At 33.7% G+C, this 13,252-nt stretch overlaps 2 protein-coding genes across 2 annotated transcripts; both read left to right on the top strand.

The window, feature by feature from the left end:
• The first annotated feature begins 534 nt into the window (after nucleotides 1-534).
• LOC120271606 lies at nucleotides 535-2,992 on the top strand. The gene is made up of 3 exons (XM_039278286.1): nucleotides 535-1,002; nucleotides 1,142-1,893; nucleotides 2,857-2,992. Exons 1-3 carry the CDS (start codon nucleotides 535-537, stop codon nucleotides 2,990-2,992), a joined length of 1,356 nt encoding a protein of 451 aa, XP_039134220.1.
• Nucleotides 2,993-4,078: 1,086 nt separating this feature from the next.
• On the top strand, nucleotides 4,079-6,248 carry LOC120271605. Its single transcript, XM_039278285.1, has 7 exons — nucleotides 4,079-4,220; nucleotides 4,536-4,763; nucleotides 4,857-5,098; nucleotides 5,182-5,445; nucleotides 5,544-5,636; nucleotides 5,760-5,864; nucleotides 5,982-6,248. The coding sequence occupies exons 3-7, from the start codon at nucleotides 4,895-4,897 to the stop codon at nucleotides 6,246-6,248; spliced, it is 933 nt and encodes a 310-aa protein (XP_039134219.1). The 5' UTR covers nucleotides 4,079-4,220; nucleotides 4,536-4,763; nucleotides 4,857-4,894.
• Nucleotides 6,249-13,252: the final 7,004 nt, after the last annotated feature.

The following is a 13,252-nucleotide window of genomic DNA, read 5'->3' as shown; positions in this document are numbered from 1 at the left end:
TGTTTATCAATTAATGAAAAGAAGATGCAAGCACATGGAGTAGAAAAATAAATTTTGACAAATATAAACTATTTGGTATGGATAAAAAAATCATTGAAAAAGAAAGGTGTAAGTTTGAATAAAAAGAAAAGATCTCGATTTCATCAAATTCATCCCTATCACTTGAAGCAAATAAATAGATGATTTTTTATCGATTTTTGTTATCATCATTACTTTATTATATATATATTATTATGTCTATATAAGTAATTGTCAAAGATCTTGTTACTAAAGAGTTCATAAGGTTTAGAATTTATGGTTGAATTTTATCAATATTGTTTTTATATTGGAGGAAATATACTTAATATCTAGCTCGGTTCCTCTCTAATTCAACGAATTTCATTGCCAAGCTTTTGCACATTGCCACCATTTATAAGTTTTATTGCTCAATTTATTTAATCTTTTATTGAAGTTAATATCTTCTTTTTTGTTGATTATGATGGTGAAATCAATTTTGATGATAAATCTTTGTATTTAATTTAGGTTACCTATTTCATGGACAAAAGTTGGATAAATCTTTCAACTAGGGCAAATGATGAATATATAAATGGGGTTGTTAGTTTTCTAGACTTTGCATTTGCGCATTCAGCTAAAGATGGAAAATTTTTTTGCCCTTGTACCAAATGTGTAAACACATATCATGTGTCAAGATCTGAGGCATTTGATCATATAATATGCGAAGGCTTTTTGAAGGGCTATGTTCAATGGATTTTTCATGGAGAATCATCTGGTGCATATACTTCCACATCTAAAAGTAATGAAGAGGAAGAAGATTTACATCATGGCATGCATACCTTATTGAATGATGCTTTTGGAATGGATGTGGACATGGAAGAAAGAACAGATGAGCTTGATGATGTTAACAGAAGAAGTTTTGGTGATAACCAATTTTATTCTCTGATTAAAGAGGCCGAGGAGAGCTTGTACTCAACTTGTACTACCTTCACAAAGCTATCCTTTATGGTACATTTATACCATATTAAGTGTTTGAATGGGTGGAGCAATAAATCATTTACTTCGTTACTGGAATTATTGAAAGATGCATTACCACAGGGAAACACACTGACAAAGTCCTTTCATGAATTTAAAAAAATCATTTCAGCATTGGGATTGGGTTACAAAAAAAGTTCATGCTTGTCCTAATGATTGCATGTTGTTTTGGAAAAATAAGGAACATGAAGATATTTGTTCGAAATGTGGAGCTTCTAGGTGGAAAGAACATGCAAATATTGTGGAAGATGATTCATCCATTTCTACCAAGAAAAAGAAGCCTGTCAAGATTTTACGTTGGTTTCCTTTGAAACCAAGATTGCAGAGGTTATTTATGTCTTCAAAAACAGCAACTTTTATGAAGTGGCACGAGGAAGGTCGTACTAAAGATGGAAACTTGAGGCATCCAGCAGATTCAAAGTGTTGGAAAAATTTAGATGCTCGCTATCCTGATTTTTCCTCTAACACACGCAATATTCGTCTCGGTTTAGCTTCTGATGGATTTAACCCATTCAAGACTATGAATGTAACACATAGCACTTGGCCTATTATTTTGATACCTTATAATTTGCCTCCTTGGATGTGTATGAAACAACCTAACTTCATACTTTCCTTACTTATTCCTGGTCCAAAAGATCCTGGAAATAATATTGATGTTTATATGGAGCCATTGATTGAGGAGCTAAAAGAGTTATGGGAAGATGGAATTGAAACATTTGATGTCTCTATGAATGAAACATTTCGAATGCGAGCTGCAATATTGTGGACTATTAATGACTTCCCTGCATATGCTAACTTGTCTGGTTGGAGTACGAAATGGGCATATGCATGTCCTATCTGTGGTTATGACACTGCTTCAAGATGGTTAACACATAGTAGGAAGCATTGTTATATGTGTCATAGACGTTGGCTTGAGCCTAATCATTGTTTTCGGAATGATGAACAATCTTTTGATGGTACTTGTGAACTAAGGTCAACACCAATACCACCATCTAGTAGTAACATATTAAGACAGCTAGAAGCTCTTGACAGCATCGAGGATGGTCCTTGGAAGAAAAAAAGAGTATTTTGTTTTTCACGCCTTTATTGGGAGCATCTTTGTTTACGACATAACTGGATGTAATGCATATTGAAAAAGAATGTTTTCGATAACATTTTTGGGCACTTTTAATTGGACAAGAGGGTAAGTCAAAGGATAACTATAAAGCAAGACTTGACTTAGAAGACATGGGTATAAGGAGTGTGCTTTCACCCAAAAGATCGTCCTGGCTCTAGCACAAAATATTTGCCTAAAGCTTGTTACCAAATGACTTCATCCGAAAAGGATGCATTTCTAAAGGTTCTTAAGGAAATGAAAATCCCAGATGAATACTCTTTGTAATCTTTCTCGCTATGTGCAACTCAAACAACGGAAAAATAATAGGGATGAAAAAGTTATCATCGCTATCTCTCGATTCAAGAATTTTTGCCAATATCTATTCGGGGATCTTTACCTGACAATGTGGCTTCAGTGATAATTGACTTGTGTTATATTTTCAAAGAACTTTGTTCTAAAGTTCTTAATGAGCATGATTTAGAGGCACTTGATTCACAAGTTGCTACACTTTTTTGTGAAATGGAAAAAAAATTCTCCCTCCCTCTTTCTTCACTATCATGGTGCATTTGCTAATTCATTTGCCAAGTGAAGTGAAAATTGCCGATCCAGTCATCTATAGATGGATGTACCCCATTGAAAGGCATATTTCTTTCTTCTTATATTTTTTATTTTGCAAGCTAGAATCTATTAAAATGTATACTAAATTTTTGGTTCAAATTTTTTTCTTATAGGTTCCTTCTTGTACTTAAATTTTTTGTCCGTAATAGAGCTCATCTTGAAGGTTCAATTGCTGAAGGGTATTTAGCACAAGAGTTCTTGACATTTTGTTCATGGTACTTAATAGGAGTGGCGACGAAATTTAATTGACCCACTTAGAATTATGAAGGAAATGAAAATTTAATAGATTCACAAGAAGAGTCTATTTTCAAAACACAAGGGCGTCCATTAGGAAAGAAAAGGCAGCAAGGTTTCATTGTTAAGAAACGTAAAAGGGTGAAAAGAGTGACTCTTGACAAACAAACATTGGAACAAGCACATCGATATGTGTTATTCAATTGTGATGAAGTTGCTCCATTTCGAGAGTAAGATATTTTAATTTTATGCAAAATTTATATTTATGAATCATTAAGTAAAAGAATGCTTCTTGAGGTAATTATAATAATGATATTTTTAATTTAATAGGGAACATAAAGATTTGCTTAGAAAACGTAATCGTGCTTCTCGCTTATCACCATATGAGATGGATAAGCTTCATTGTAGAACTTTCAATGAATGGTTTTCCAATCGGGTATGTATAATATTCTTATCTTGGTTTTTATATTCTAAACTATATATTAAGAAAATATTTTAACATTGTAACATTGAATTAGGTTGCACGTTTGGTTGAGCAAGGAAGTACAATTATCATGGATCATGTTAAATGTCTTGCTCGTGGTCCAGAGGAAGTTGTTAAAAGATATACTGGTTATCTAATAAATGGTTACAGGTTTCATACAAAAGAACGAGAGAAATTCTTGAAAACTCAAAATAGTGGAGTTGTTGTAACTGCTAAAGCAATGAGTTATGCTACTATAAGAGATAAACAGCCTATTGAAGGAGAGGTTAATTATTTTGGGGCATTAACAGACATTATTCAGCTCCAATATTCTGGTAGATACAATGTTGTTTTATTCAAGTGTGATTGGATTGATATCAACAGAGGTTGTAAGAAAGACAAGTTTGGGCTGACTCTTGTGAATTTTGAGCATTTGACACACAAAGGGGATGATATACTTGATGATCCTTTTGTATTGGCTTCACAAGTTAAGAAAGTGTTTTATATAAAAGATGAAAGGTATAGAGATTGGCTTGTTGTAAAGCATGTTAAACTTAGAGATGTGTTTGATATGGGCGATGAATGGTCCTTTGAGAAACAACAATTTGATAGAGAAGTGCCTGCAAAAAATGTTTATCTCTACATGCGACACTTCAAATTGGGTTAGAAATGAAGTTGATGATGATGGAGCAGATGTTACGCAAGAGATGGAAAATGAGGAAGTACAAGATGAACTTGTAGATGAGCATGATGGAGGCGATGTATTTTAAATATGACAAGGTTATTCTTTTAGTTTCTAATTTTGTTCTATTTTCAAAATTTTCTAAACTTGTATAGCATATCTTTGGGTTATTTTTCAAGATGTTTCTCATGATAATTAATATTTTAAATATGAGAAGTCTCTTTTTCAGTTTTTAAATTTGTTTTATCTTCACAATTGTCTTAATTTGTCAAGGACATCTCTTTGGTTTTTTAACATATATTGTTATGTTTTCTACTTTATATTGTGTTAGATTTATTTGCAATGCTATATTACAATTTAATCTTTTAATCTATTTAAAAATAATGTAGATGTTCTATTCAAATATTTCTTAGGTATAATGGGAAAACGTAAACGACTGAATATTGTGCTCGCAAATTATAGAGACAGCTCTCAGAGCCAAATACAGCTTGAACAATCTTCTAGTCAATCTCAAAATCAACTTCCACATCCTCAACAACAAAGAGAAGGTTCAGCATCTATGCCACTAGAAGAGAATCAAGCATTTGTGTAAGCATCACAATTACAATTTGAGCAACAAGCATCCACGAAGCCTTCGTCAGGTATAAATATTCATGAATCTATTTTACATTCAATTTAGTTTTTTTTACCATAAATAATAAATGCTAATCAAGAATAGATTGCTTAATATACAGGCACCCAAAAGTCTAGAAACATTAGAGGTCCGACACGTATGCTAGATGTTTGGGAGATGAATGCAGAAAAACGCATTGCTGTTCAATTGAATGCTCAGTATATACCAATTGGTGATGAATCTTGTACTCTTAGTAGGTTTATTGGCAGTATGATCCGAAAGTTTTCTTTTGCACCTATAGATTACACAAGTTGGAAAGAAATGCCAATAAAAAAAATATCAGAGATGTGGGATGTAGTTGAGGTACGAAAATTTTATTATTTAAAAATAATTTTACTTTTTTGATTGTTTGTTGATGCTAATATATTAATTACTTATTTTTGTAGTCAAAGTTTCAATTTGTTCCCTATAAGGATGAGAGTGATGAAGAAATCACAGAAGAAATGTTGCAAAAACAATTTAAAGTGGCGAAGAGTTGGGTATTTAAAAACATGAGTGGAAAATGGAGACAATGGAAGAATTACTTGAAATCTACAGGGTTTGACCCAAGTAAAACGGTAGATGAAATGGCTGAAGAACTACTTGATTCTAGGGTGGATAAAGACCAATTCAAAAAAATTGTTGGATATTGGTGTTCTGAGAAAGCAAAGGTGTTGGTTCAATATGTTGTAAATGCTTTAATTTATACAAAGGATCTTATAATTTGATTAATTATAATATGAACTTTTCTCTTTTATTTTTATTATAGGAAATTAGTATTATAAACCAAGCAAATCGCTTGAAATTGGAGGAGCCTCATTGCACAGGAACAAAGTCATTTGCTAGGATCATGGATGAAAAGGTAAGTTATTATAGTAGTTATTTTGATATAGCATGGATGTTTGACCTTAATTTCCTTTTCAATGAAAGTTAAATTAAAATTAGTATTATATCTAATTCTTGACCATCAAAATTTGTATTGAAGAGTAAAGATGCTAATGGCATACCACCATCACGTGCACAAATGTATATCTTGAGTCGTACAAAAAAAGAAGGAACTATTGTTAGTCAAAAAGCAGCTGAAGTTGTGGTAATGTTTTCTTTTTTTTTAAAATTTTGCAATGTGCCTATTGTATTTTGAATATCTTGGAACTTCAAACTTTTTAGAGATGTGATAGATGTTCTTTCATCTTATTGAATTACATAGGAACAAATGAAGATACACATGAATGACTCTAGTGATTCTTCTAATAAAAACGGATGGTCTTGGGAAAATGATGTGTACGCTAAAGTGAAAGGGCCTGAAAAAAGAGGGCGTGTGCGTTGTGTTGGAGATGTTTATGCTTCATCTTCCAAATCAGGTTCATCCACCCAAAGAAATGAGGAGGTCTTAAGTTTGAAGTCATATGTCAATGGATTAGAGCAAAAATTAGAATTACAATCACAAGTGATTAATCAACATCACAAGTATTAGCTGCTGTTATTTCATTGTTAAATAAGAGATTTCTGAAAGAAAAATGTTAATGATGTCATGGGAGAAGTTAATCGCTTGATCAATCAAGAGGTAAGTATTTATTTATTTATTATAAATTCTGAAGTTATATATTTTTCAAATTAAATGTTAGGAACAATCGGCATGGAAGAGTTTTGATATGTTATGGAGAATAATATAGTGTTGATTTGTTAAAACAAAGCTATTGTGATTCTTTGTTAGGATATATCCTCTTAAAATTTGATCTCTTATTTTTTAAAAACTATATATTGATGTTGTGATTTACACAATAAGTAGTTGGCCTTAACAATGGGGTCTTTTTAACAGGTTGCAGATGCTAATAGTGCACCGAATAACTCTCCAAATATAAACAGATCTTCAAATTCAAGTTTTCAGCCTAACACTGTCTAAGGTAACGAGGCCTTTTCTTTATGTCTTAGTCTCTCTAACTTTATTAATTTGTTATCTTTTTTATATTTTGAATGATTGAACGGTAATCCATCCACTCAACCAAATATTAAAATAATTCAAACACCAGTTATTTTTTAAAACTTGATTCATGGTCGGAAGTTGAATATATTTTTTATGTGGTTCTATGTTGTTCTGCTGGTCCTGATTTTCATCTCCCCAGTAAGATCAGAAATTTCTTGTGTTTTAGCAACTGTTCATGGAAGTCTAAGGTAAGATTATTAGTGGTTATCTCCTTTTAGAGTTTACTCTGGAATAGTGGCAATAGACTACCATCCTCCATAGTTTATAAACTTTTTCTATGTATACTTTCAGTTACATGTTTCATGGTTTTATAGGAATATTGGCAACATATTGCAATGCTTCATGAATTCTTTCATATGAGCAGTTTTTTTTATCTTTTTTGTTGAATATTGGCAACATTCTGCATTGTTTTAGAGTTGTTATTTATGAATATGTGTTTTGATTTTGATTACCAAAAAAACATAAAAAGGAAGAAGCTTTATATATTGGAACATTGAAGGTGATCATTAAACTCATTTTGAGCAAAAGAAGATGTGATTTTGCATTTCTTATACTCCTTTCAGATTTGGAAAGCAAAGACAACTGTCAATTAGTTTGTTATTGTAATTCAAGTGTTAACATGTATTGAGTCTATGCTACTCATTGCAATAATAAGAGAGATCATTCATTGTTAGAGTTGTGTACATGAAGATACAATGGATGGACAAATGAAAAAAATTTGTACTAATGAAACCTTATGATATTTGTATAATTGATGAATTTGTTTCAATCCCATGTATTCAACTTTGCATAGATTGTGCATTGTTTAAGAGCTCTCAAATCTAAATGTTATTTCTGCATTTCATGGGTAAGAGTTCAGTATGATTTTTTTTTTAGATTGCTTTAAGAGGAAAGATATTTATTGAATAATTGAAAGTGATTTCTGAACTCTTGTGGCAGTGAATTGCTTAAACAAATTGATTGTGAAGCTATAAAATTAATGCATTTTATGTTAAGTTTATGCTGTTATTATGCCAAGAGAGAGATCATTTATTCTTAAAGTGTCAACAAAACCTTATAATAACTCTTCTATTATAGATGAACTGGATTTGATTCCATTGCATGTTCAACTTTTTTTTGCATATATGGTGAATTTTTGCAAGCTCTCAAATTTGAATGTTTATTTTATTCCTGCAAATCAGGTGATGACACATCCAGAGACTGGGACAAAGCATGGTCAAGTTTCAGAAATAAAGGGAAGAAATTAGCAATGAGAAAAACTGATGAAATAGTGTTATTTTGGAAAATTACCTCCCTCTAATGCTTGTTTGAGTTTTATTTTTCCACATGATTACTAGGATGTTCTGATCAATGCCTACATAGATTGTTCTTTTATGGATTAGAGTGCTTATGTTCGTTTGGCAATTGACTTTGGATGCTTGTGAGCTTTTCTATAAAAGTGTATGGTTTTGTGTTACGGTTCATCACCGGTCTTTTTTTGTAACTCTTTGGTAAATTGACCCGGGACTTTTTGATCTATATACTTCGCCTTTTTGATATCATCCATCAGAATGTTTCATTATTTAATTATTTTGGAGGTTGCTAATGGTGTTAGAATTGTGAATATGTGGTTTTATTTTTGTCTCTCCTGTATAAGTGCTTATTTTATAAATTAAATAATTGTATGAATATAATGATGATATTATGTGTCGAGTAAAAAGACCATCATATCCATCACTAAAAAGCTTTGAAAAATTTATATTAAAAATAGAGATATAATGTAGCAGTATTATCAGTTAGTAAAAATTTATAAAAAAATCATCCCATAGATGTATTGATGGTATTATCTGTCAGTAAAAACTTCTAAAATTTTTTCACTAAAGCTATACTGACGGTATTATCCGTCAATAAAAAATTTTAAAAATTTCAACATTATAGATATAATGACGGTATTATCCATCAATAAAAACTTTTAAAAACTTCATCCCTATAGCTATACTAATGATATTATCCGTCAGTAAAAACTTTTATAATTATTTAAGAATAAGGATAAAGTGACGGACATTTCTGTTAGTATAGGTTACAGCAACATATTCTTTGCTGTCAGTATATGCCGATGGGATATTGCAACAGGCTTAATTTTTGCCAATATAAACCTATAGCGTCAAGGGATAATTTGACAAAAATTTTACTGTTGCAATAGAGTTTATGGCCATCACTATAGCATGAATATGGCTATAGTGACAGAAACTGAGGTTTTAGTGACGGATTTTTGACTGTCACTATATAACAATTTTTTTGTAGTGTGCACACCGTATGACCCTTGCACATTTGTTTGTTATATGAAGTGGACCAAAATAATCTCAGTATGGATATGTGTATTTAGTTCATCCCATGATTTGCACTACCTTCCTAATCAAATTTAGCATGTTCTGAGCTTATGGCCTAATCACAATTCTAGTGAGACTAGATATGACTTTAATTTTGGCACTTAATGCTAATACCTCAGCTGCTTATTACTTCCAGGCTTTTATTTCATTACCAAAATGTTTTTTATGGTTGCGTTAAAATGGCAGGTTAAATAAATAACCACCAAATTTGACCTTCAAGAATAAAGCCGAAGATGGCATTAATTTCACATCAATAGTGGCAAACACAAACTTGAACCTGGAAACAATGAAAACAATTTGCAGTGAATATAGGATACACAATGCTGATATTTCTCTTTGATATGATGCCACTGCTGATGACCTTATAGATGTTATTGGACTATATAATTTCAGAATTAGGACTTTGTAGATTTTCTCCATATATATAGTTTCAAGTGCAGCATTCTTGTTTTTTTTTTGATGTGATTTGGCTGTGTCATTGTTGCCCCCTTTTTTTTTTTATATGATTCGCAGAACAAAACATTTCATCCTTTAGACAACTTTTTTGTTCAGATTTTAGCTTATATTATTGAAAGTCCAATGTACATTCAGGCTTCTCAAACTCTAGGCATAACTAGTCTCCTGGGCCTTTGCGCTAGAAAGTTTACTGAGGAAATCAGTAGGCTCATTGATATTAGAATCCGAGCAAAATTCAACATTCAGAAGGACTTCACCGCAGAAAAAAAGGAAGAAATAAGGAGGGAGAACCAGTGGAAGTTTTAAAGAAGATGGCAAATGGCATTGCGTTAACAAAAGGAAATTACTTTTCTTATGATCATGTTGATCTGTAAAGTGTTTATATTCAAACAATAGGCTTACAAATATAATTTTTCTCCTAATACACACAACTTGTATAAACTCAAGACTACATTTTCTAAGGGCATCACATAGGTTTCACTGATACATTACTGCTGATTGTTTTGATGATTCTCATAGGTAATATCTATTAGAATATATATATATATATATAGAAGATGGATCAAGTCCATATACTTTGAACAACAATCATGTATGACCTTTGGGTCTACATATAGGAATCAACATAATATAAAAGATAAGTATACTCCTCTACACATTATATACATACATATATATCTAACAACCCCCACAAACTCAATGTGGGTCATATGTGTTGAGTTTGGATAACATAAAGAGATGCTAATCACGCATCTGTACCTTATTTAAGAAATCAGCCACTTAGACCTCGGTAGGAAGATAGTGAAATGGCATGGTCTGGGCACGTACATGGCATCGGGTGAAGTGTACATCCACACCAATGTGTTTGGTCAGCTCATACTTTACCATATCTGTAGTAATCAAAAGAGCCCCAGTACTATAGGTTGTTTCTTGGTCTTCCAAACAAATAGAGAAGATCCAAGAAAGATACAGTAACCAATGACAAAGACCTGATCATCAAGAGAATTGATCCAAGTAGCATCAGAATAGGCCTATAGCTGAAGAATGGCATGGTGTGGGTATAACATACCATAAGAGACAGTGCCACGAAGATATCGCAGTATTCAAAGAGTTGAGCATAATAAACATAAGTGGAGACCATAATGAACTGACTGAGAATATGAACAACATGGGTAATGTTGGGATGTGTGATGGCCAAGTAGACCAAACTACCATCAGGATGACAAGCGTCCTCGATACCTAGAAAGTAACGAAGCGGACTAAGATCAGTTATCAAGAAAGTCTCGCACAGATTCTGCTTCACAAAGGTAATGTGAGCAGAATCATCTCCAGTAAGGATCATGTCAACCACATACAAAAGAAGAATGTTCTGGCCCCGATGGGAAGAATAAATAAAGACTGCTGAATCACATATGCTTGGAGTAAAACTAGCACCCTCAAATACTATGCTAAACCTCTCAAACTAGGCCCATGGAGCCTGTTTGAGACCACAAATAAAGTGGCGAAATCGACAAATATACCCCGGAGGCACCTGAAGGATGAAAGGGAAGAGTTATGTTAACCTTCTTCTTTAAGTACACATGAAAAATACGTTCTTCACATCAAGTTGATGAAGGACCCACCCACAAATTATCGCAATAGCAACCAATGTTTGTATAGTGTGCATATGGGCCTCTAGGTCAAAAGTCTCCTCATAATAATGGTCATACTTCTGCTGAAAACCACGAGTAACAAGACGTGCTTTATAACGCTCGAGAAATCCATCTGAATGGGTCTTCACCCTGTAGATCTAGTGGCAGGTGATAGGAACAGCATGGGCAAAAAGAGGAACTAGATCTCATGTGTGAGCCCGAGACAAGGCATCAAGCTCCTCTGCCATGGCAATTCGCCACTCAAGTGATCGAACCGCTTCCCTATATGTACCTTAGGAGATGAATCACTAGCAAGAAAGGAGTCAGAGAAAAGACCTAACAAGGTGGAATCACTACGGGATCAAGGGAGGAGTGATAAAGAAGCTCTGGAGGAGAATTGAGTGATGGAGGAGAGGAAAACATAGGGAGAGCATTGATAAGAGCCTAAATGTATGTATTTATACATATGATTTATACGTGCTAGCATGCATTTTTGATTGAATCAATGGCCGTTGTATATTTAAATTGGTATATTTGTGTGACAAGTCTGGAGGAGAATTGACTGATGGAGGAGAGGAAAACACAGGGAGAGCATTGGAAGTCGAGTGGAGCTCAAGAACATTTGGAAAGAAATCAGCATAAAAATTGGGTCTTTGAGCTCTAATATTGAAGTAGGCACTATAGCAAAAGAGTTGGGTGCTACAAGAACTCGGTTCAAAACCTCATGGGCTCCATGCACCCGCATGAAGCCCGCGAGACACATTGGAAATTTTGGCATAATACTGTAGAAAAAACACTGCTACAAAAACACTGTGGCAAATCCAAGGGGAGAAGAAGGTTGCTATCAAGGAGATCATCATGGAGCTTGCCAGCGCAGTTCGACAAGCTCTCATCACCACCTTCTAGTCAACATTTTAAGGAGGTTTCTTTGGTTTTGTTCATGTTTCATATATATCTTGTGATCTCTCTTTTATGCATGTTGAACTAGACTTCCAAGGTCACCTGGTATCCGGTGAATCTTGGGATGAACTTGCTTGTATGGATGTTGTGATTTACTTCTAGTGCTTTTGGTTTGGTTTGTGGTTCAATCTTTGTGTTCCTTGATGTGTTTTTTTGCATAAGAACTTTGTCATTCAACTTCTAGTTTATACTTGGTTACGTGATAATCGTCCTTGTACTAGACTCACTTGGCTTTGAAGGGATTAATGTATGAATACGCCGGGACCATCAGGTATTTCATACCCCTCCAACCATTAGGGATTGACCTAGGTATTGAGTATCGGCCCTAATTAAAGATTTTCCTAGTTGTAATGCAATCATAGGAAGATTTGGTCGGAAAAGATTCTGAGCCAATACTTGTATAGGATTAGGGGTTATCGCCATTACCATCGGGGTAACCTACTTTAGGATATCTCTTGGCCCAAAACCACCATTGCCTATGTAATTCTAACATCCTTCTAGCTTTAGTAATCCTGAGAGGATCCTTTCCAGGGCCTAGCACTTTCATTGCTATTTTCTTCTTTGATATGCTCATGTGGTGTGCCTTAGTCCAACTTGTCTATAGTTATCTCCATTGTTAGTTTTCTTCTCTTGTTTTAAACCTACCTTTGTTAGATTAGGTAGTGCCATATAGGGGGAAGTAATAACAGCTCTTGGGACCCCAGGGAATATGACCCTCTAATGCTTCAGCAAGGGGTTTATTACTTGACGACCCGTGCTCTTGCGGATCTCATCAAGCATCCTTAACGGAAGCGGCAGGAAAAAGAAAGGACAGAGGAACCTAGGGAGAGGGAGGCGCAGTTAAGGAAGGAAAAGCATAGAATGGGGTGGACTCATCGAATGTGACATCACGAGTGATGCGAATACAATGAGTAATAGGATCATAGCAACGATAACCTTTATGCTCAAGGCTATATGATAAGTGTTATTTTGTATGTAATTGATATGTGTTGTTTAGCACTTAATCAACTATTTTAGGCTTTGTTCGTACATATAACTGATGCTTAATTGTTCACTTTGTTCTACAGGTTAAAGGAAG

This window comes from Dioscorea cayenensis, chromosome 11 (genome assembly GCF_009730915.1).
Source record: "Dioscorea cayenensis subsp. rotundata cultivar TDr96_F1 chromosome 11, TDr96_F1_v2_PseudoChromosome.rev07_lg8_w22 25.fasta, whole genome shotgun sequence".
NCBI lineage: Eukaryota > Viridiplantae > Streptophyta > Magnoliopsida > Dioscoreales > Dioscoreaceae > Dioscorea > Dioscorea cayenensis.
The sequence above is the reverse complement of the archived record's forward strand: the minus strand, read 5'-3'. Positions and strand labels throughout refer to the sequence as shown.

Excerpts from the sequence above, each read along its gene's own strand:
- LOC120271606 (XM_039278286.1), top strand. The coding sequence starts at position 535 with ATGGACAAAAGTTGGATAAATCTTTCAACTAGGGCAAATGATGAATAT. Across the intron at positions 1,003-1,141 it reads TCACAAAGCTATCCTTTATG|CATTGGGATTGGGTTACAAA; the intron begins GTACATTTATAC and ends AAATCATTTCAG. Across the intron at positions 1,894-2,856 it reads TATGACACTGCTTCAAGATG|GTTCCTTCTTGTACTTAAAT; the intron begins GTTAACACATAG and ends TTTTTCTTATAG.
- LOC120271605 (XM_039278285.1), top strand. The coding sequence starts at position 4,895 with ATGCTAGATGTTTGGGAGATGAATGCAGAAAAACGCATTGCTGTTCAA. Across the intron at positions 5,099-5,181 it reads AGATGTGGGATGTAGTTGAG|TCAAAGTTTCAATTTGTTCC; the intron begins GTACGAAAATTT and ends TTATTTTTGTAG. Across the intron at positions 5,637-5,759 it reads CTAGGATCATGGATGAAAAG|AGTAAAGATGCTAATGGCAT; the intron begins GTAAGTTATTAT and ends TTTGTATTGAAG.